The 18,957-nt window shown below is 39.2% G+C and overlaps 4 protein-coding genes and 1 long non-coding RNA gene across 7 annotated transcripts; 3 read left to right on the plus strand and 2 right to left on the minus strand.

Moving 5' to 3' along the window:
- The first annotated feature begins 818 nt into the window (after positions 1-818).
- Positions 819-2,199, plus strand: LOC135083523 (GATA zinc finger domain-containing protein 1). The gene is made up of 3 exons (XM_063978293.1): positions 819-1,315; positions 1,541-1,727; positions 1,922-2,199. Exons 1-3 carry the CDS (start codon positions 911-913, stop codon positions 2,089-2,091), a joined length of 762 nt encoding a protein of 253 aa, XP_063834363.1. The 5' UTR covers positions 819-910; the 3' UTR covers positions 2,092-2,199.
- Positions 2,200-2,607: 408 nt separating this feature from the next.
- On the plus strand, positions 2,608-3,734 carry LOC135083506 (U6 snRNA-associated Sm-like protein LSm6). Its single transcript, XM_063978268.1, has 2 exons — positions 2,608-2,794; positions 3,517-3,734. The coding sequence occupies exons 1-2, from the start codon at positions 2,704-2,706 to the stop codon at positions 3,663-3,665; spliced, it is 240 nt and encodes a 79-aa protein (XP_063834338.1). The 5' UTR covers positions 2,608-2,703; the 3' UTR covers positions 3,666-3,734.
- A 212-nt stretch (positions 3,735-3,946) lies between these two features.
- Positions 3,947-5,625, minus strand: LOC135083507 (uncharacterized). Its single transcript, XR_010259626.1, has 2 exons — positions 4,704-5,625; positions 3,947-4,070 (listed from the first exon to the last, which is right to left on the minus strand). It is a non-coding gene; the product is annotated as an uncharacterized LOC135083507 (long non-coding RNA).
- A 128-nt stretch (positions 5,626-5,753) lies between these two features.
- LOC135083290 (uncharacterized) lies at positions 5,754-7,761 on the minus strand. Its single transcript, XM_063978032.1, has 3 exons — positions 7,620-7,761; positions 6,697-6,782; positions 5,754-6,286 (listed from the first exon to the last, which is right to left on the minus strand). The coding sequence occupies exons 1-3, from the start codon at positions 7,650-7,652 to the stop codon at positions 6,169-6,171; spliced, it is 237 nt and encodes a 78-aa protein (XP_063834102.1). The 5' UTR covers positions 7,653-7,761; the 3' UTR covers positions 5,754-6,168.
- Positions 7,027-17,801, plus strand: LOC135083289 (uncharacterized). Of its 3 annotated transcripts, none has more exons than XM_063978030.1 (12): positions 7,027-7,210; positions 8,847-8,905; positions 10,215-10,379; positions 10,851-10,970; positions 11,105-11,242; positions 12,090-12,286; positions 13,048-13,202; positions 14,049-14,271; positions 15,175-15,324; positions 15,648-15,719; positions 16,911-17,034; positions 17,634-17,801. In XM_063978030.1, the coding sequence occupies exons 2-12, from the start codon at positions 8,865-8,867 to the stop codon at positions 17,797-17,799; spliced, it is 1,551 nt and encodes a 516-aa protein (XP_063834100.1). In that variant the 5' UTR covers positions 7,027-7,210; positions 8,847-8,864; the 3' UTR covers positions 17,800-17,801. The 3 variants fall into 3 exon arrangements, with proteins under 3 accessions (XP_063834100.1, XP_063834098.1, XP_063834099.1); XM_063978028.1 differs by lacking the exon at positions 7,027-7,210 and adding an exon at positions 8,439-8,549; XM_063978029.1 differs by lacking the exon at positions 7,027-7,210 and adding an exon at positions 8,624-8,766.
- Positions 17,802-18,957: the final 1,156 nt, after the last annotated feature.

Consider the following 18,957-nt stretch of genomic DNA (forward strand, 5'->3'; position numbering starts at 1 on the left):
CTCTTACTGTTCTTGTTAAGCTTTAACAATTTCCGTCGTAATTCACCAAAACGAGCGGTTTATGCAAATTCGACGATAAATACCGCGCTCGGCTATTATTTGTGACCCGAACTATTAATTAATTGCTATTATTAATTACGCCCGCCTTGCACAGATACTTACGAGGCCGGAACAAAGTAAATAAATCAAAACATAATAAATCATTTCCACCAAAAAGATTTTAAATTTTTAAAGCTATCTAAATGTGACTTATGCAATAATTGTCTTTTTGAGTATGATTTAAATTAAAGTAAAATGTAGCCAAGAAAAGTAAAATGTAGCCAAGAAAAGATCAAAATCAAAAAAGTTGTTAGACCTGTACCAGAATTCATGGTAGAGCTTACCAAATTAACTGGCTACTGCACAGTTCCTAGTGCTATTAGTGTTCTTTAGCAGAAAACTAATAAAAAAAAATTATCTACGCTCATGTGACGGTTCCATTGTTAATTTATTCGTTAAAGTAAAAATACATAATATTAAAGTTATTCAAAAACTTTTAACAGGTAGTGCCCTCTATCGATGAGAAGACACACTAGTGTATTATCTACTTAACAATAGATGGTAGTAGCTAAGTAAATTTTAAACATTAAATATAAAACTAAGCAATTCACTAAAACTATAATAGTAGCTTGTATTAAAATAAAATATGAACATAAATATCAAAATGAATTGTTCTAATATTAATCAATTAATATTTAATTGATTGTAGCAGTGGTTGAAAGAGGAAGAAACGAAACGGCGTTGTTAATGTCAAAAAATTGTCAGTTTGACAAATGACAATAGAAGCTGCGATTGTATACAAATGTGAGAAACTTTTTCAAAGTAGAAAAATACCCTAAAAATACTCTTCCCAAGCTGAAATTACCAAAATATGCCTAAGCCGACGTGCGTCCAGTGCAGTACAAACGATTCTTTACTTTGGCGAAGCGCTGAAAATGGGCAAATATGCAACGAGTGTCACCTAGTGAACACTGCGAGCAAAGAGACCAAGCCGGAGGCAGCTGTGAAACTCGAGCACGATGTGAAGGAAGAAAAAGACGACGGGGACAGTAAGAGCGGGAAGAACGAGTCGGAGTCCACTCCAGCGAAGGCTACAGGGAAGGGAACTAGGAAAAGTACGCGATCGACGCGTTACAAACCAAAGACGCCAGCGCCCGCGCCAGCCAAGCCGCCGGCGCCGCGCGGCCGCGGCCGCCGGAGCATCTTCAAGCGGCAGCCCGTCAAGGCTCCCACCGCCACCGCCACTGTTGTTACAAGCGATTCAGTATTTTATCAGGTTGTTGCACTTATATTTCCTTCATCTTGCATATTGTGACTTTCAATCCTTTATTGAATCTTCCTGCATGCAGTTGTTTGGCCACGCAGGGCACGACATCATGTGCTTTATCCACTACCTAATTATAAGTTAGACCTACCATTAACCTTGCTATCAATTTCGATATTTTGTAAGTTATTATTTGCCAATATGACAAACCCTTCTTATTGTATCTTCTGCTTTCAGGGCTCGTACATGCAAGTAGGAGACATAGTGTCAGTGACGGACCTGGAAGGGGACATATACTACGCACAGATCCGCGGCTTCATGACAGACCAGTACTGCGAGAAGAGCGCCGTGCTGACCTGGCTACTGCCCACCAAGGCCAGCCCACCACCTGAGAAGGGATTTGATCCTGCTACTTATATTATTGGTAATGTTTAATGCCTGTAATGATTGACTTGAGATACAAGCAAGCAATTATCATTATCTTAGTTTAGTTACTGTATGTATGTAGCAATACAATTCATTATTTTAATTATGCAAAAAAGGGTTGAATGAAAAAAAAAGACTCAATTATTACATTTTTTTTTTCTTTTATTATATTTATTTTTGTTTGTATTTTAGGACCAGAAGAAGAGCTTGCTCGGAAACTTGATTCAATGGAGTTTGTGATGCACGCACCCTCAGACTACTACAAGGCCAGTAATAGTCCGTACCCACTCATTGACAGTGAAGTCAACCACTACACTGGATACATCTGGACATCACTCGAGGCTAAGGAGAGAGGGTCGTAGCAATATCATCTGTTTAAGGTTATTTTTGTATTACTTAGTTTTAATGTGTTAAAAATATGACGATAATAATTAAATAAGCTCAAACATAAATAAAAAAGTTTATTATTGATTTTGCATCATCATCATTTCAGCCATAGGACGTCCACTGCTGAACATAGGCCTCCCCCAATGCTTTCCATGTTGATCTTGGACAAATTAATAAAATATGGTATTTCTGGGCGGTGTTTCTATTATTTATGGGCGAGGCACAAAGCTCGGAGAGAAAGGTTCTCGAGTAACGACCACGGGCCACGGGCTGGAAGAAGTAGCGTGGGCAGGCCTCCTACTAGGAGTAAAGGTCGCGGGAAGAGCCTGGATGCGGACAGCGCAAAACTGTTCATTGTGGAAAACCTTGGGGGAGGCCTTTGTCCAGCAGTGGACAATGGGATAGGCTACGATTGAAGATATAACAAAGAATATTGGCTGTATAATAAATATTCCTTCGCTTGGACTTGCAGTAAAAGACAAATGTCAAAATTGAGTTTGACGTTTGGTAGCATCTGTCAAAATTTTCTAAACTCTGCCGGTTTTTGTGAAAATTTGTTTTGCAATTTCGCAATCTTAGTCAAGAAAATGAGCCGCAAAGAAGCATTGTCCTCATTCATCCAGCAAATCCACGGCCGGCCCGTTGTTGTGAAACTCAACAGTGGTGTAGATTATCGAGGTAAACAAAGTATTCATCTTCATTGTTATTCCACTTTATTTTGTTGTTATAGGTTGTAATTATACAAAAATCTTTATTTCCAAACGTATACAGCGTGAATATACTAATTAAATACTTATAATTATCGTCACAAAAAGGTTTGAAGTGAAAATTTTAGGTTATGATACCATCCACAAAATAACACCTCTTAGAATGATAAATAGAATTCCAAATTTCAGACTGCACAAGATTGGTAATTCATTTATGGGGAAATGTATTAAACTTTTCTATAAATTACCACAAACTGTTGTAGAATTTATTGCCCATTCATAAATTTAAAGCACATATCAAAAGCACCTTAATGAAAAAGGGCTACTATAAAGTTGATGATTATATAAAAGATAAAAACGTTTGGAATGTTTAACTACCTAGCTCGCATCAATACCTATGACTATAATATTTTGTATATTTTAAAGACTGTAAACCCTTGAAAAGGAGGCTGACAATAGTGACTGAGTTTCTTGCGCTGCTTCTTCTCAGCACTGGCCCATTTATTGTCCCGAAGCAGTGGTAGGGTTAATATTGGGACGTGTAAAAGTGCTTTCTAAAAGCCTATTTGCAAAAATAAATAAATTTTATTGAATTTTAGAACTACTCTTTTAAATAGTTTTGGACATTCTACTACGTAAATATATTTCCTACGTACTTAAGTCCTAATAATAAGCTCTCATACTGTCTTTCAGGTGTTTTGGCATGCTTGGACGGCTACATGAACATAGCTTTAGAACAAACTGAAGAATATGTGAATGGTCAGCTCAAGAACAAATATGGAGACGCATTCATCCGCGGGAACAACGTCCTCTACATCAGCACTCAGAAGAGAAGGATATGAAACTGGTTGTACTGATACATACTTTTCTAAGTTAGCGTGTAAGGATAAATAAAATAAGTCTCACCCTAATCACTGGTTTTTACTTTATTCTGAAGACCAAAATCCAAATATTTAGTTTAAATGTAAGTTTTCTTCAAAATAAAAGTGGCAATTAAAAAATCTAGCACTTACCATAATTATCCATATGAGCTGACTGATGCTCTATCTAGTTATTTATGGGTACGTCTCAGAATAAAGTATTTTGAATTTTAGGGACATGTCAGGGAAGTAAACTGACCACAGAAATACCAATATTTAATGTATTATTTACGTTCTCTTACACTTTGTATCTAAAATACACTCTCATCACCTACTGTCTTGTCTGGCTCCAGGGTATGTATAGTAAAACTTCACATCTTCAGTTCCCTGCAAAAAAACATAATTAGTAATTACTCAAATTAATTTCTGGTAACTGCAGAATATTTTTTTTTAGGTAAGGCAAATAGAGTGCCTTATTGTGCCAAATCTAGTTATTGACTTGTTGACCATGTTATTGTATGCCCTAATATTTCTCATATTATACAATTTTATTGCTACTAATAATTGACTCATCAGGGGTGTTTTTGGAAAGTTTAGAAATGGGGGTTCAAGTATTTCTAACATGGAATACTATTAACATAACTGAGGTTCCCCACTTAAAATTATTCCCAATATATTGAATAATAGAATTATTTATTTATCTTGTATATTAATAATAATGTTTATACATCGTGCAATGAATTTATCAATCAATTTTTCATCTTACTAATATTATAAATGTGAAAGTAACTCTGTCTGTCTTGCTTTCACGCCTTAACTACTGAACCGATTTTGATAAAATTTGGCATAGAGATAGTTTGAGTCCCGGGAAAGGACATAGGATAGTTTTTATCCCGGTTTTTTGAAACAGGGACGCGCGCGATAAAGTTTTTCTGTGACAGACAAAATTCCACGCGGGCAAAGCCGTGGGCGGAAAGCTAGTAGGAATATATATTTTTTAAATAATATGTTTAATTTTACCTTATCAATCAGTGGAATATCTGCGGGGCCTTTACCATTGCCGAGGTCGGCGATTAGCCTCTCGCCCCTCGTGCCGTAGTTATTCACATAAGCTTCTCTGTTGCCTCTCCCCGCGTCGGGGTCCATCGCAGCATCCACACGGTAATTCAGTATCCTCGGATTAAACAGTGGAGCCCAGAAACTTGAGTATAAAACACCATCACTGCTTGCTAATATCACCAATAAAAATCCTATTCTGATAAACATTTTTGGAAATGGCTCAATATAAACTTGTAATTATTTTCGGACGCGCAAATTATGCAACAGGTTTGACATGAGTGATCAAAATAAGGAAATATTCAGATGTACGAGGAACACTTGATGTGGTTACCTACTTAATACAACATACTATAGTTTGTATGTAAACAGTCGGCTTGAATGCTAACATCTGTTCAAGGTAAGGTGATGTTATGACTTAAGGTTCGGTCGACGCATCTCGAGCTTGCTTATTTTAATTGAGTAAACCAGAGTACCTTACTGGCCTGTATTATTTTTCCCATAAAATATTAATTGATGAACTGGTAAAGGTCGCGGGGGGTGACTGGATGCGGGCGGCGTAGGACCGGTCTTTGTGGAAATCCATGTCCAGCAGTAGACGAAATATTTCGTCAGAATGTTTATTTTGTTCAATATGAAAGAGAAAACACTAAAGAGAGATACGGTTTTTACACTTCTTTAAAAAACCGTATCTCTCTGATACTTTTTGACTTGCGATACTATTGCCCTTAAGCCTTGACATCCACCCGTCTGGACATTGCACATAGGTTGATGCGAAATTATGTAAATGCATTTTGTTCATTACAATAAGGTACGCGGACGCGCGACGACCGTGTATTGCTAGTCGCAAAACTTATACTTCGCAAAAACCATAGAAAAAAACTAAAACCACAGAATAAATAATAGTAGTAGTTACAACACAGATGACTTTGCACTAAGTGATGTAATAACCCTCTTTCTGGCGTAGTCGCGTAATTAAGAAGTAGGTTTAAAATTAAAATAAAAAAATCTATGTAACGTAAAATATTTATTGTAAAAACACCTTATCTGTCAATATTATTACTACAAAAATCACTAGAATATACAATATTGTTCAGTCACCCTATATCTTTGGGTTATTTCACAGTACAACAACCTGTGGTACAACATAAAATATTAATGTCACTGTTCATTTCCTAAACCTCTTATTAAAAAATGAAAAATTGTATAAATTAAAATAATATGCAATTAATTAATTAGTTTTACCTGGTGTGATCGACTTTTTAAAACAAAGGCGCTCAAAATTAACGTTTTCATTACACCCTTAGATTATTACACCAACGTAAACAAAGTTGGGGTTATAAGAAAACATAAATTAGGTACGCAATTGCATAATCTACCTACCCAAAATGAACAATTGTTTCTTGCAAATTGTTTTAACAAACCCTAGCTAGTGGATGCCCTCGAGAGGCGAGTAGGACTTGTACTGGAAGAGCTCGGGCCCGCCGTAACCGTACAGCAGCTTGCCTTTGCCGTTCTCGTCGTAGTACGGATAGCGATAGTTTGGTCTGCAAAAAACAATTTAGCTTTCATGTTGGTACGTAAATCATTCATCTCCAAGAAAAGTTATATTACGCCATCATCAAGCAAGATCCTGTATTCCCGTTTTCCCCATTAACTGTATGTTAATGTTCCTTACAGGGGGCAATTTTACTGTGCTCGATTTTACAGCTTAGCTCGGATCACATAGCCAAAGAAACCACTAATTTGTGACATAAACATTTTCCTCCAGTTTTTTCAAGACTGCTGACTCCTAATCGAAATAACTTAGCAATGTTACAGCAGCGAAAAATCGCGCGCTCTTTTATAACGTAGGCACGCGTACTTAGGTACTTTAAATATTAACGCGACGGCTACGTCGAGTTCAGATGAAGTGGACCAATTAAGTAACGATAACACAATATTTCGAAGAAAGTACCTTTCGAAGTACTGGAAGTTGGGCGCTCTAGGCTGCGGTAGCGCTCCTTCGCTGGCCACCAGGGTCGCTGCGGCAAACATCAGCTGCTGGCAATACATTTGTGATTAGCAACTGATCAACTGATGGAACTGTGGTGGAAATTAGTAGGTAGCTTAGGTAAGTAATTTGTCATTATTGTTATTATGTTTGCTATTTCGCAACTGTTATTATGGGGAAACGCGCATTAATGAGGTATAACTAGTAATTAACATACAATACTATGAAATAATATTATGTTAGTTTGAATAAATTATAGCACTATTTAAACTTTCCATAATTATTTAAAGCAAAATTATTAACTTTGTAACCATTTTGTACTAATTGCCTACATTCATTCTAGAAAACTGGACCCTCTGCAGTCTTGACTTTGGTGTAACGGTGATGACTAAGTACCACTAATATGAAATGTGGTAGCTAACACCTGCTGAGATCCTGCCTACTGTGTACACCACTGCTGCTAACGTCTTTCGGAAAGGTAATAATTATCATACTACAGGTAGGTACTACTTACGTATCATGGCATAACGTGTATCGAGGTACGAAATTGATATAACTTGTTTTTACTACTTTAATATTTAATGTATTACATATTACATAATGTACAATGCATTATTATGCCAAACATTTTGTAGTACTAAAATAAGTAATATGTAAACACTTCATAATAAGACCTAGCGACTTACTTCCTGGCATTACTTTCACCTAGTTTACCTCCAGCGTTGGCTGGTTTTAGCTTGAAATATTTTGTCATTTGTGTTATCAAATTGTTACCTGGCCCCAACCACCATCCTTTGACCGAGACACACTTTCACAACCACATAGGTAACCACAGGTAACCATTACACAACATAACCCAATTACTAGGAGAAAGTCTCTACACTCACCATTATCAGTAGGTATTTGATGTAGCTTGCCATTGTATTGTTTCTCCTACTGTGCACTATTTGTTGCCAGTTAAGTTCTCGGCACTAACTTAAACCGTTCAGTAGGAACGTGCGTCACGCTTAGAACTGTTACCAGTACTGGTTAGTGGTGGGAGGTTGTACGCTTAGCCGCTCGCCGAGCTGTCTTGGTCCCCACCAAAACCTGTTACGAACTTTACAAACTTTTCCCGCGGCGCAGGATATCGGCAAATCTAATTTTGCCGAATGTTGTACGAAGAGATTCGCGAGTTGTTCCTTATTCAGAAATAGGAAATTATAGCACCTTCTTCCTGAAGAGGCTCGATTCATATTTTATGACTGACCTAGTTACTTATTGATGATACCCAACATTATGCTAGCATCTTTGTGCTAGGTAGTGAGTAGTTCCTCTATGACCTGAGGTAGTTCCTTTTTATCTTGATGGCTCTGTAGGTACTTAATCCTGAGCTAAGCCCCTCTTAAAGGATTAAAACAATAATTTTGAACTACTTACATTTAAAAATAATCGTAAATTCTGACGACTCCCACTCAGTCCCGTTACGCAATTTTGTGTAAGAATTTCAGGTTATGGTGATATCCTAAATACTTATGCGAGTTTTTTTTTGACAATGCATTGAAATAATTTTTCAAAAAAATTTTAGCATAATTTTATCAACATTAGATTATTTTCGTCATCGTCAATAACTGTTACTGAAAAGCTGGAGTCGTGTCTTGACATGCCGTACCTATCTACGTTTATAAGGTGACTCAGCATACTTCATGTCGTCAGTCACAGTCAGTCATTCGCGGGAAAGCACTGCGTGCGGTGTTGTGAGATATTTTTAACCTGCATAGTGACAATAAAAATCAAAGAAAATCAGGCCAGCAAACAACAAACGTTTAGATTAAAAGGTGATTAGATTAGTAACATTTTTGCAGTACTAAGTAAGTAATTTACTTACAGCGCTGTGGGTTTATTATGCTGTCAGACATGGATTGTTATTGTGGCTAACTTCAGAGCGCTCGCGAAAGTATCAAAGTATGAGGAAAACTTTGAATTAAATCTGTGAATGAATGTTTTCGTGATAAAAAATCTACAATTATCTTTACGATTGGATTAATAAATAAAGTAAATGAAGTATCAATTTAGTTTTCAATAAAGATAAGTTACAAATAAATGATAGTTACCTATTGATTTTTTTTTCTCAGCAACATCGACAACCGGCCATGGACTCAGCTTTAAGAAAACAGCTGAAAGATATAGCGTGGTAAGTCCTACGTAATTCAGATAAAATTATTATTGATTAGACATCCAGTACCTAGATGACGGTTGTCTCCATAATCCTTATCTAAGGCGAACCCCCAGAGTTAACTGTTAAGGTGACCTACTCTGTTAAAGACATATTTCTAATCAAGTAAAAGTACCTACTTATGCCTCCAAGTAAGAAATTGTTCCATTGACGTGATATTTGGGGAATCACGCCTACAACATTTGTGTCGAGTCCAACTTCCCCCACCATAGCTTTCAATTAGGCCTCACGCGCACTAGGCAGCCAATCCGGTATATGAACACTCTTGGCTGCCAAGTGTTCGGGCTCCCATACACCGTCATTATGTTCGACTGGCTGTCTAGTGCGCTGGGTCGCTTATTGCTCATAGCGTTATTAAAATTTTCTATAGATTGTTACATAGACTTTTTATCTGGGGGCACGGCAGTGCCCCCACCAAGTCGAGCAAAAAAGCGGCACGGCCGTACCATCCTTTTCTCGAAGCAATTCAGGCCATTTTCGACCGCCTGTAACTTCGTTGTGGATAAAACTAGAAGGCTGAATTTTCATTAGCTATTCAGGCATTGTAAAGACACGGTATATTTAAAATTTCATTCAATTTGAACCAGTAGTTTAAGAATTATAACGGGTCAAAGTTACTTAATTTTGTCACTCACTGACTCACTGACTCACCGATCATCAAAATTCTAAGGCACTTCTAGCAGACCTAGAAGCTTCAATTTTGGAATATAAGTAGTGTTTGGTGTATGAATCAAGGAAAAACTAAAATATTTGGGGGCACGGTAGTGCAACCGCCAATTCGAGTAAAATTTTTCAATTTCGGTCCAGTTTTCTAGATACATAACTGCTGTCTACAAAATACAAAAAGAAATGAGATTTGGGGGCACGGTAGTGCAACCGCCAAGTCGAGTAAAATTTTTCAATTTCGGTCCAGTTTTCTAGATACATAACTGCTGTCTACAAAATACAAAAAGAAATGAGATCCCATCAAAATCAATACTTGTCAAAAAAACCAAGTCTCGCAACTCAGTTGTTCTACGGTAAAAAGTTGTGAGATCCATGTAATACCAAGTCCAGGCCAGGAAATCTTTAACGTTTTACATAAATATATTGACTTGGCCGTCGCATGAAAACACGTGTAAATTAAATTATTTAGTGCGACTTTTTACCGTAGAACAACTGAGTTGCGAGACTTGGTTTTTTTGACAAGTATTGATTTTGATGGGTTTCCAATTTACCACTTGTACCACTTTCTATGAAATAAATTGTTTGAATTTGCATCTTCCAGGTGTAAAGAAGTATGGAAAGAGCCAGTCTGTACCGGCGCCGCGCGCGACTTAGTGCGACAGTGCGCGTCGCTTCCCACGTCCGAACCTGAACCTGAAGCTGATCTGCTGCAAGTCATTGATAGCAGCCGCCGCTTCCCCATACCCTTCCCTATTGACACCGTCAGGTAATAACAAAAGCAGGAGATAATATTAATGGGATTGTTGGAAAAGATAGGCATATGGAATTATGTTGGAAGCTAGAAGAGAATTCATTCCATTTTAAAATCAAAAATGTTTTCAATACTTAAGAAGACTCTTTCCAGGGCTCATAAACGTCCCAAAAGTAGCTTTCTCTACCATCACTTTGGGACAACAAATGGGCTGGTCCTGAAAAGATGTGGCAGAAGAAACTCAGGGACCTTTGTCATTTTATAGTGCCATTAAATTGGAAACTGGCAGAAAACGCCATATGGTCAGTTGTGAGTGTAAACCTGCTTCTAAGCCGATGATATTTTATGTCATTAATTGATATTTTACACAAAGTTTTAATATAATGCTGGCGAAATCACATCCAACTGTTCTACCATACCTTTTTGCACAATAATATCGCTCTCCCTATAAAAAAATACTCATTGTACCGCTATTTTCTGTTTCAGGCTAGAGAAGCTAAAACTGAAACATCCTGCGGAGCGACTTATCCGCAACATATCGTCCACATACCCCATTATACACGAACGGGTGGTGTTGCTAATAGCTAATTTTCTGGTTTATAAAAGGTATATTTCTGTTAATTATATTTGTAGTTTTATGAAGGCTCTCTTCATTAGAAAACTTAACTTCTTTTTATTAATGTCATAATGAGTTATTCTCTAGACCATAATAATGTTTTAGTTAATTCGTTAATTTCCAGAAAATATGGAAGCAAAATCGAGAAAGAATTGTACAAAAACATGACAATCGCAGAGTTTATTGATAGGATACTGAAGAAACGAGCCATCACGTTCATCAAGGCCCAAGACCAGTACAAGCTGCTGAGCGGACACAAAGGGTAAATAAAATAAAATTATTATTAACCTGCTTTTCATCATCATCATCATTTCAGCCACAGGACGTCCACTGCTGAACATAGGCCTCCCCCAATGATTTCCATATCACCCGGTTGGTAGCGGCCTGCAACCGGCGCCTTCCTGCTACCTTTATGAGGTCGTCGATCCACCTTGTGGGTGAACATCCCACGCTGCGTCTTCCGGTACGTAGCCTCCACTTGAGAACCTTGCTGCCCCATCGGCTGTCAGTTCTGCGTACTATGTGCCCTGCCCATTGCCACTTCAGCTTGCTAATCCGTGGGGCTATGTCAGAAACTTTAGTTCTGTTTTTACCTACTTGCATTCTTATTATCTGGCCGTCCACAAAACTGGTTGACAACTATTAGTTATAATTTTTAGCGTTAAGAGTCGCATCTCAAACTAATTTGAAAATTATAAATGACTTGAAAAAATCGAACTGATTCGATGATCGAATCGATTTTTCAAGTTATTTATAATTTTCAAATTGGTTGACAACTCTTATAAAAAAAACTCATTTATTTGTGTAAGGGTGGAATCGACCAAACAAGGGTAAATATTAATCTCAGAATAAATCGTCAGTTTTGACATATTTCCCATACTGAAACTCTCAGTCAATGTGCCAGTTATACCAGGAGTTACTCTCAGATAAAAGTTTGGTCGGATCAGGCATAAGTAGGCTTTTAAAAAGCACTTACACGTCCCAGTATTAACCCTACCACTGCTTATGGACCATAAATGGGCTAGTGCTGAGAAGAAGCAGCGCAAGTTTGATATTCATTATACCGATATAGTAATCTTTCACTTGATATCCAACTAACTGCTTATCAGGGTCGACGGATGGGAATCAGTGGGGACTGACGAGGAGAAGCCTCCGTTACTCTTGAGAGACTGCCTGAGCTACGACGAGATGAAGATCGCAGCGCTGGTGTCTGTGAGCGGACGCACAGTGTGTATTAATGACGGCACCCGCAAGAATGCTGGGGTCGTCCGCGAAGATAACGTTGAGAGCGAGGCCATTATTATTGGTGAGATTTGTATTTATTGATAAATTAAAAAAACAAAAAATATTAGTAATTTGTGTTGCACAAATCTAACACCCGTATTCACAAACCATACTTGCTTAAGTGAAGCAGAAAATCGAACGCACAGCGTTAAATAGAGCTCTGTGATTGGTTCGTGTGTGACCCTGTGCATCCACGCGCACTGTAAGACCTCATAGTAATGTTTGTGAATAATATGGGCGTAAGTATATCTATAAAAGCGAAAGGTCACCGACTGACTGACTCACTCACTCATCCCGAAGTCTCAGAGACTACAAGTGCTAGAAGTCTCAAATTTTGCATGGGGGTTCCTTTTAGAACGCATATGCTCACTAAGACGGGATTTTGCAAAATTCAACCCTTAAGGGGGTAAAACGAGATCCACGCGTACGAAGTCGCGGGCGGCCGCTATATAGTTACTAATAATCCCGTTAGCCCCTTATACTACGCCAAATATTTTATGCTTCGTGACACACGTGAGTTCACCGCAATAGTTCGAACCCGCGTTCCTCGGATTTCGAGTCGGCCAGACTGACCCCTTCACCGTTCAGCTATCGTGGTTTTTAAAACTTTGATTTGATTGGCATTTGGCAGATTTTAAATCGACAATTAGGCCCAGTTTCCACCGCGGAGCTGAGAAGTGTTTTGAATAACCAAACAGATTTCCTGGTTTCCCAAATAATTAGAAGTAAGTCTTTCTGTTGTGTCTTATGGGGTAGTAATAATTTTGTGTCTTACAATCCCAGGAGTCATTGGTCCCCGATTTAAGCGAACGAACCGTATGGAGTACGAGGACATGCTTGTAACTGAAGACCAAAACGTTCCCGAAAATGGCTACGGGACTGACGCTCCCGATGTTGCCAAAAGAGCTTGGAGGCAGCTATGGGAAGACTTTTATCAGGTAGATATAATTTGAGTCATCATCTCAGCCATAGGACGTCCACTGCTGAACATAGGCCTCTCCCAATGCTTTCCATGTTGCCCGGTTGGTAGCGGCCTGCGTCCAGCGCCTTCCTGCTACTTTTACGATGTCGTCGGTCCACCTTGTGGGTGGACGTCCCACGCTGCGTTTTTTGGTACGCGGCCATGACTTTCAGTATAGATTTGATGTGGCATTTTACTGATACCTATTTCTAGAGAAAAGTGACGGTTGCACTGTTTTGTTTAATTTGTCTAAACTCATGCACGTTCATGAACATTTACATATAATATCTTTCTTGTGCATCGTGAAGTGTATATTCAATATTCTCTTCTTCTTCCTCTTACTTATTATTTTTCTTTCTCTTAAATAATCAATGGCAATGAACAGAGTGCATACTGACTGAGTTTACATCCGCGAGCCCGTTAAAAAATATTTTAGTTCTTGAAAGTTTCCGCTAGGGGCGCTGTACAATCCGTCAAACATTTAATGTCATTTTTTACGCAGTCGACATCGAATGCGTTTGACGTAAACTCGCACTACGCACCCTTGTGTCTTCGCCACAATGTTACGTACGCAATATAAAGCTGTAACAGAGTTTTTATTTTTTTCGGCTTAGTCATCAAAATGAAAACCGGGATGCAAAATGTCCACTTCTCGAAATTACAACTTCTTAAAATGTCAACTTCGCTAAAAGACAATTTCTCTTAATAATATTGTCTATTAATTTCGGATATTTCGATTATTTGTGGACGTTTTGCGTCCCGGTTGTCATTTTGAGAAGTTGTCATTTTGATGACTAAGCCTTTTTTTCATCCATTCTCACAGATCCCAAGCACAACCCACAGCGCATTAACCGCTCGCGTGAAGCTAGTGCCGTGTTCTGGCAAGCGAGTGTTCGGCGAGCGCTGGGCGCGCGTCAAGACGTTCGCGTTCGACAACCTCGCCTACTGTCGCCGTACTCGCCTGCTCGCAGACCTCGTGTTGGCGGAAGCGAATGCTCGGGCTAAGGAAGAAGGGAAAAGCGCTTTCCTCAATGTCATTGGAGCAGGTACACACGGCCACACTGTTAACTATCCATTTCCGTTTTTGCTCTTGCTCTCATCAAATGGTGATTCTTTGCGATAGAACGAGATGACATGACTGGCAATGGGCAGTTAACACTGTTGCCGATAGTACAACATCAATATCTACTTATCGTTCACGTTCATGATTGACTAAGTGCTATGCACTCTTGTTCCAGCCGTTAAAATCTTGCAATTAGTATTTGAATTGAGATGTGATTGTCAAATAAAGAAAAGCCAAGCACACAAGACTTTTAGTTAATAAGAGAAACAAATCCGTAATACGCGAAATTGGTCCTTCGAGCCGGATTAACGAGATTTTTAGATCTTCAGATTCTGTTTTATTCATGTTTTTCGCTCTTTAAATCCGTAATACAATTGCTTACTCAACTCTAAACATTTTATAAACATACTTTCTCATGTTGTTTATGTGGTACAATCGCAAGGAGATGAATGTTTATAGACTTCAATACAATTTTTATTATGATAATCTGCGTTTGACCTCAGTCAATGCGATACGAGATCTAAGATAAGGAAGACGCTTATCAGTCATCATCATCAACAGCCCTTTTACAGTCCACTGCTGGACTATGAGCCTCCTCCACTATAGTGGAGGGTTTTGCCATAATCTCCACGCTTGGCAGGCGGGTTGGAGATCGCAGTTTAAAAGATTGATGTTTTTCAGAGAGCGCTGCTGCCCATTCTCTGTTTGATGTGTAGTCCCTAAGTCGCCTCTTACGACACCCGCGGGAAGAGTAGGGGTTGGTGACAAATGTATTCTACTCTGCCGTCACCACACGGCTTATCAGTTAATACCTTATTTATTTATTTTATTGGGCTATCAACATGAGATGCAGTATTAAACACAGTAAATTATCTATTGTTTTCAGGTCTTGGCCTGTGGAAGGTGTCGGGACACCAATTAGACGTGTACATCCTGACGTTCCTGGAGAGAATCGTGGCGCTCCTGGATGAAGGGCAGCTGGATAACGTGGCCGACGTCAACTTTGCCTACATCAAGCCAGGAAAAGAAGTTGTGGGTAAATACTTATTAAAGTCTTGTTTTAGCGTCCTACAATTATGATTTACTAGCTTTTGCCCGCGGCTTCACCCGCGTGAAATTTAGTTTGTCACAGATCGTCATAAATTATAGCCTTTATGTTATTCTGGGTTATAAACAATAATACTGTAAAGTTTTATCAAAATCCGTTCAGTAGTTTTTGCGTGAAAGAGTAACAAACATCTACACGAACTTTCGCGTTTATAATATTAGTAGAATATCTTTTTGCGATGTCTGAACGTATATTTTACATTAAAATTACACAGGGACTATACCAACTTAATGTGACTTTATATTTTTCAGCATTCTTTAAAAGTTGTAAAGAGAATCCAGATTGCAAGAAATTATTCATAAAGAACGAATCACACCCTAGAGGTAAGTGACTAAGTGTTTTATATTTTAAGGTTTTTTGGAAAAGAAACTAATTACGCATTAATTGAGCATGTGACCATTTGATTCCTCTAACGAGCATGTGATTCCTCTATTAGATGAGCATGAGATCATTCGATTCCTCCAATAATTGAGCATGTGACCATTTGATTCCTCTAACGAGCATGTGATTCCTCTATTAGATGAGCATGAGATCATTCGATTCCTCCAATAATTGAGCATGTGACCATTTGATTCCTCTAACGAGCATGTGATTCCTCTATTAGATGAGCATGAGATCATTCGATTCCTCCAATAATTGAGCATGTGACCATTTGATTCCTCTAACGAGCATGTGATTCCTCTATTAGATGAGCATGAGATCATTCGATTCCTCCAATAATTGAGCATGTGACCATTTGATTCCTCTAACGAGCATGTGATTCCTCTATTAGATGAGCATGAGATCATTCGATTCCTCCAATAATTGAGCATGTGACCATTTGATTCCTCTAACGAGCATGTGATTCCTCTATTAGATGAGCATGAGATCATTCGATTCCTCCAATAATTGAGCATGTGACCATTTGATTCCTCTAACGAGCATGTGATTCCTCTATTAGATGAGCATGAGATCATTCGATTCCTCCAATAATTGAGCATGTGACCATTTGATTCCTCTAACGAGCATGTGATTCCTCTATTAGATGAGCAGGAGATCATTCGATTCCTCCAATAATTGAGCATGTGACCATTTGATTCCTCTAACGAGCATGTGATTCCTCTATTAGATGAGCATGAGATCATTCGATTCCTCCAATAATTGAGCATGTGACCATTTGATTCCTCTAACGAGCATGTGATTCCTCTATTAATTGAACATGAGATCATACGATTCCTCTAATAATTGAGCATGTGACCTTTTGTCCTCTAACGAGCATTATTGCTTCCTCTATTAGTTAATTAAAAACTGTCATTAATTTTGGAACTAGGCTTTAGGAAGTATTTTTACACGTCCCAGTATTAACCCTGCCACTGCTTCAGGACAATAAATGTGCCAATGCTGAGAAGAAACAGTGCAAGAAACTCAATCAGTATACCTATTACAAATAAATAAAATCACAATTATAGTTAGCATAGTTGAGCATGAGAGTATTAGATTCCACCAATTAATTATGAGAGCATTTAATTCCCCAGGCGGGCTAAACGTGCAGCTGGAGAATCGTGAGCCATCTACACGGCTGAGCGGCGCGCACGAAGGCAAGCTACTTGTGCTTACTTATGCCTGGGACTCCAATGCACACCCCGGGAACGAGTTCTGGTAGATAACAACTATATTTCACAGACTTAAATCTTAACCAGGCTCAAAAAAAGTAATTGACTTTCAAAATTTCAATCGTATCTTCACAGTATAAAGTTCAAATTGATGTAGGCTCTACCACCAAAGCCTGGTTAAGGGTTAACGTGCATTTCTACATGATGAAAGGTGACATACCGTTGAACCTTCAGAAACTTATTTTACTTTTGCTGTGATTTTTAAGCATCATTTTTTTTAATGCAAGCCAATAATTGGCGCCCAACGGGGTGTACATTTTTGTTCAGTCGGGAGGCGTCAATGGTTCGTGGCATCCAAAATAGCTAGTTCACATCACGTGTTTCTGTTTATGTTGTCAACTTTTTGTCCACTTTGAGCGTCACGAACTATTACATTTTGACTGGACAAAAAATTACAACCAAAAGAAGCCAAAAAATTAAGCAAAGTCAAAGTCAAAATTTCTTTAATATTGTATAGACTATTAAATAGTGCTTACAAATCGTCAAATATTTTGCTCGGAGCCTTTACATGTTTCATAATCTTTTTACTCTACCAGCGCTTCGTAAGCAACTTTTTTTTAATTTTTTTCTTATTTTTGTGAACAGGATAGGCAAGCTGTCTTCATCGGGCGACTCGGCAGCGGCGTGCGCCACACAGATCACGGAGTTACACAACGCGCACATAAATCTAACAGTGTGCGGCGCGCGCGCCCGGGTCGTCGCGGTTAACGTGCGGACGCTGCAGCAGTATGCCGCTACGCTGCAGACTTAGATTAATCTAAGGCTGCAGACCACCTAAAACAATAGACATGTTGACACCACCAATCAACTGACGTATAGTTCCAAAATACTGAACTGTCCTATCGATGACATTGACAGCGGGGCGCCACCGTCAATACCGAATCGCTGGTTCAGATTTTTGCCATGTTGGAAACCATATAGTTGAACGATGGTAGCGCCCCCCTGTCATTGAGTTTGGTGGGACAGTTCAGCGTGGGTCATCTATACTTTTTAAAATTGTCAAAACGAAACTCCCATAGATTTTGTATGGCACTACAAGCAAGTGACGTCACTATTTTGTCAACTCAATTATACTTTCTTTCTTTCTTTTCAGCCAAATGACGTCCACTGCTGGACAAAGGCCTCCCCCAAGGTTTTCCACAATGAACGGTCCTGCGCTGCCCGCATCCAGGCTCTTCCCGCGACCTTTACCAGATCGTCGGTCCACCTAGTGGGAGGCCTGCCCACGCTACGTCTTCCAGCCCGTGGTCGCCACTCGAGAACTTTCCTGCCCCAACGGCCATCGTCTCTACGAGCTATGTGCCCCGCCCACTGCCACTTGATTTTAGCAATTCTGCGAGCTATGTCGGTTACTTTGGTTCTCCTGCGGATCTCCTCATTTCTGATTCGATCACGCAGGGAAACTCCAAGCATGGCCCGCTCCATCGCCCTTTGGGTGACCTTGAGCCTTCTTATGAGGCCCATAGTAAGCGACCACGTCTCAGATCCGTATACCATCACTGGCAACACGCATTGGTCAAATACTTTCGACTTAAGACACTGCGGTATTTCGGACGTGAGTATATGGCGAAGCTTCCCGAACGCTGCCCATCCGAGTTGGATTCGACGATTGACCTCTTTCTCGAAGTTGGACCTACCTAACTGGACTGTTTGTCCCAGGTATACATAATTGTCAACAACTTCGAGTGTAGAGTCTCCAACCTTCAGAGGAGTGGGTGCAACACGGACATTAGACATGATTTTTGTCTTGTCCATGTTCATTCTGAGGCCCACTTGTTGAGAGGCTCTACTGAGGCCATCGAGCATTGTGCCTAGATCCTCCAAGGTCTCAGCCATGACTACGATATCGTCCGCGAATCGAAGGTGGGTGATGTACTCGCCGTTGATATTTATGCCAAATCCGTTCCAG

Source organism: Ostrinia nubilalis, chromosome 23, assembly GCF_963855985.1.
Source record: "Ostrinia nubilalis chromosome 23, ilOstNubi1.1, whole genome shotgun sequence".
NCBI lineage: Eukaryota > Metazoa > Arthropoda > Insecta > Lepidoptera > Crambidae > Ostrinia > Ostrinia nubilalis.

Bases quoted from the DNA above. Each gene is read 5' to 3' on its own strand.
- LOC135083289 (XM_063978030.1), top strand. From the start codon at position 8,865: ATGGACTCAGCTTTAAGAAAACAGCTGAAAGATATAGCGTG. The intron at 10,380-10,850 runs GTAATAACAAAA...TTTCTGTTTCAG, and splicing joins TTCCCTATTGACACCGTCAG to GCTAGAGAAGCTAAAACTGA. The intron at 14,272-15,174 runs GTACACACGGCC...TATTGTTTTCAG, and splicing joins CCTCAATGTCATTGGAGCAG to GTCTTGGCCTGTGGAAGGTG.
- LOC135083523 (XM_063978293.1), top strand. From the start codon at position 911: ATGCCTAAGCCGACGTGCGTCCAGTGCAGTACAAACGATTCTTTACTT. The intron at 1,316-1,540 runs GTTGTTGCACTT...TTCTGCTTTCAG, and splicing joins GCGATTCAGTATTTTATCAG to GGCTCGTACATGCAAGTAGG. The intron at 1,728-1,921 runs GTAATGTTTAAT...TTTGTATTTTAG, and splicing joins TCCTGCTACTTATATTATTG to GACCAGAAGAAGAGCTTGCT.
- LOC135083290 (XM_063978032.1), bottom strand. From the start codon at position 7,652: ATGGCAAGCTACATCAAATACCTACTGATAATG. The intron at 6,783-7,619 runs GTGAGTGTAGAG...ATGTATTGCCAG, and splicing joins TCAAATACCTACTGATAATG to CAGCTGATGTTTGCCGCAGC. The intron at 6,287-6,696 runs GTACTTTCTTCG...TGTTTTTTGCAG, and splicing joins AACTTCCAGTACTTCGAAAG to ACCAAACTATCGCTATCCGT.
- LOC135083506 (XM_063978268.1), top strand. From the start codon at position 2,704: ATGAGCCGCAAAGAAGCATTGTCCTCATTCATCCAGCAAATCCACGGC. The intron at 2,795-3,516 runs GTAAACAAAGTA...ACTGTCTTTCAG, and splicing joins CAGTGGTGTAGATTATCGAG to GTGTTTTGGCATGCTTGGAC.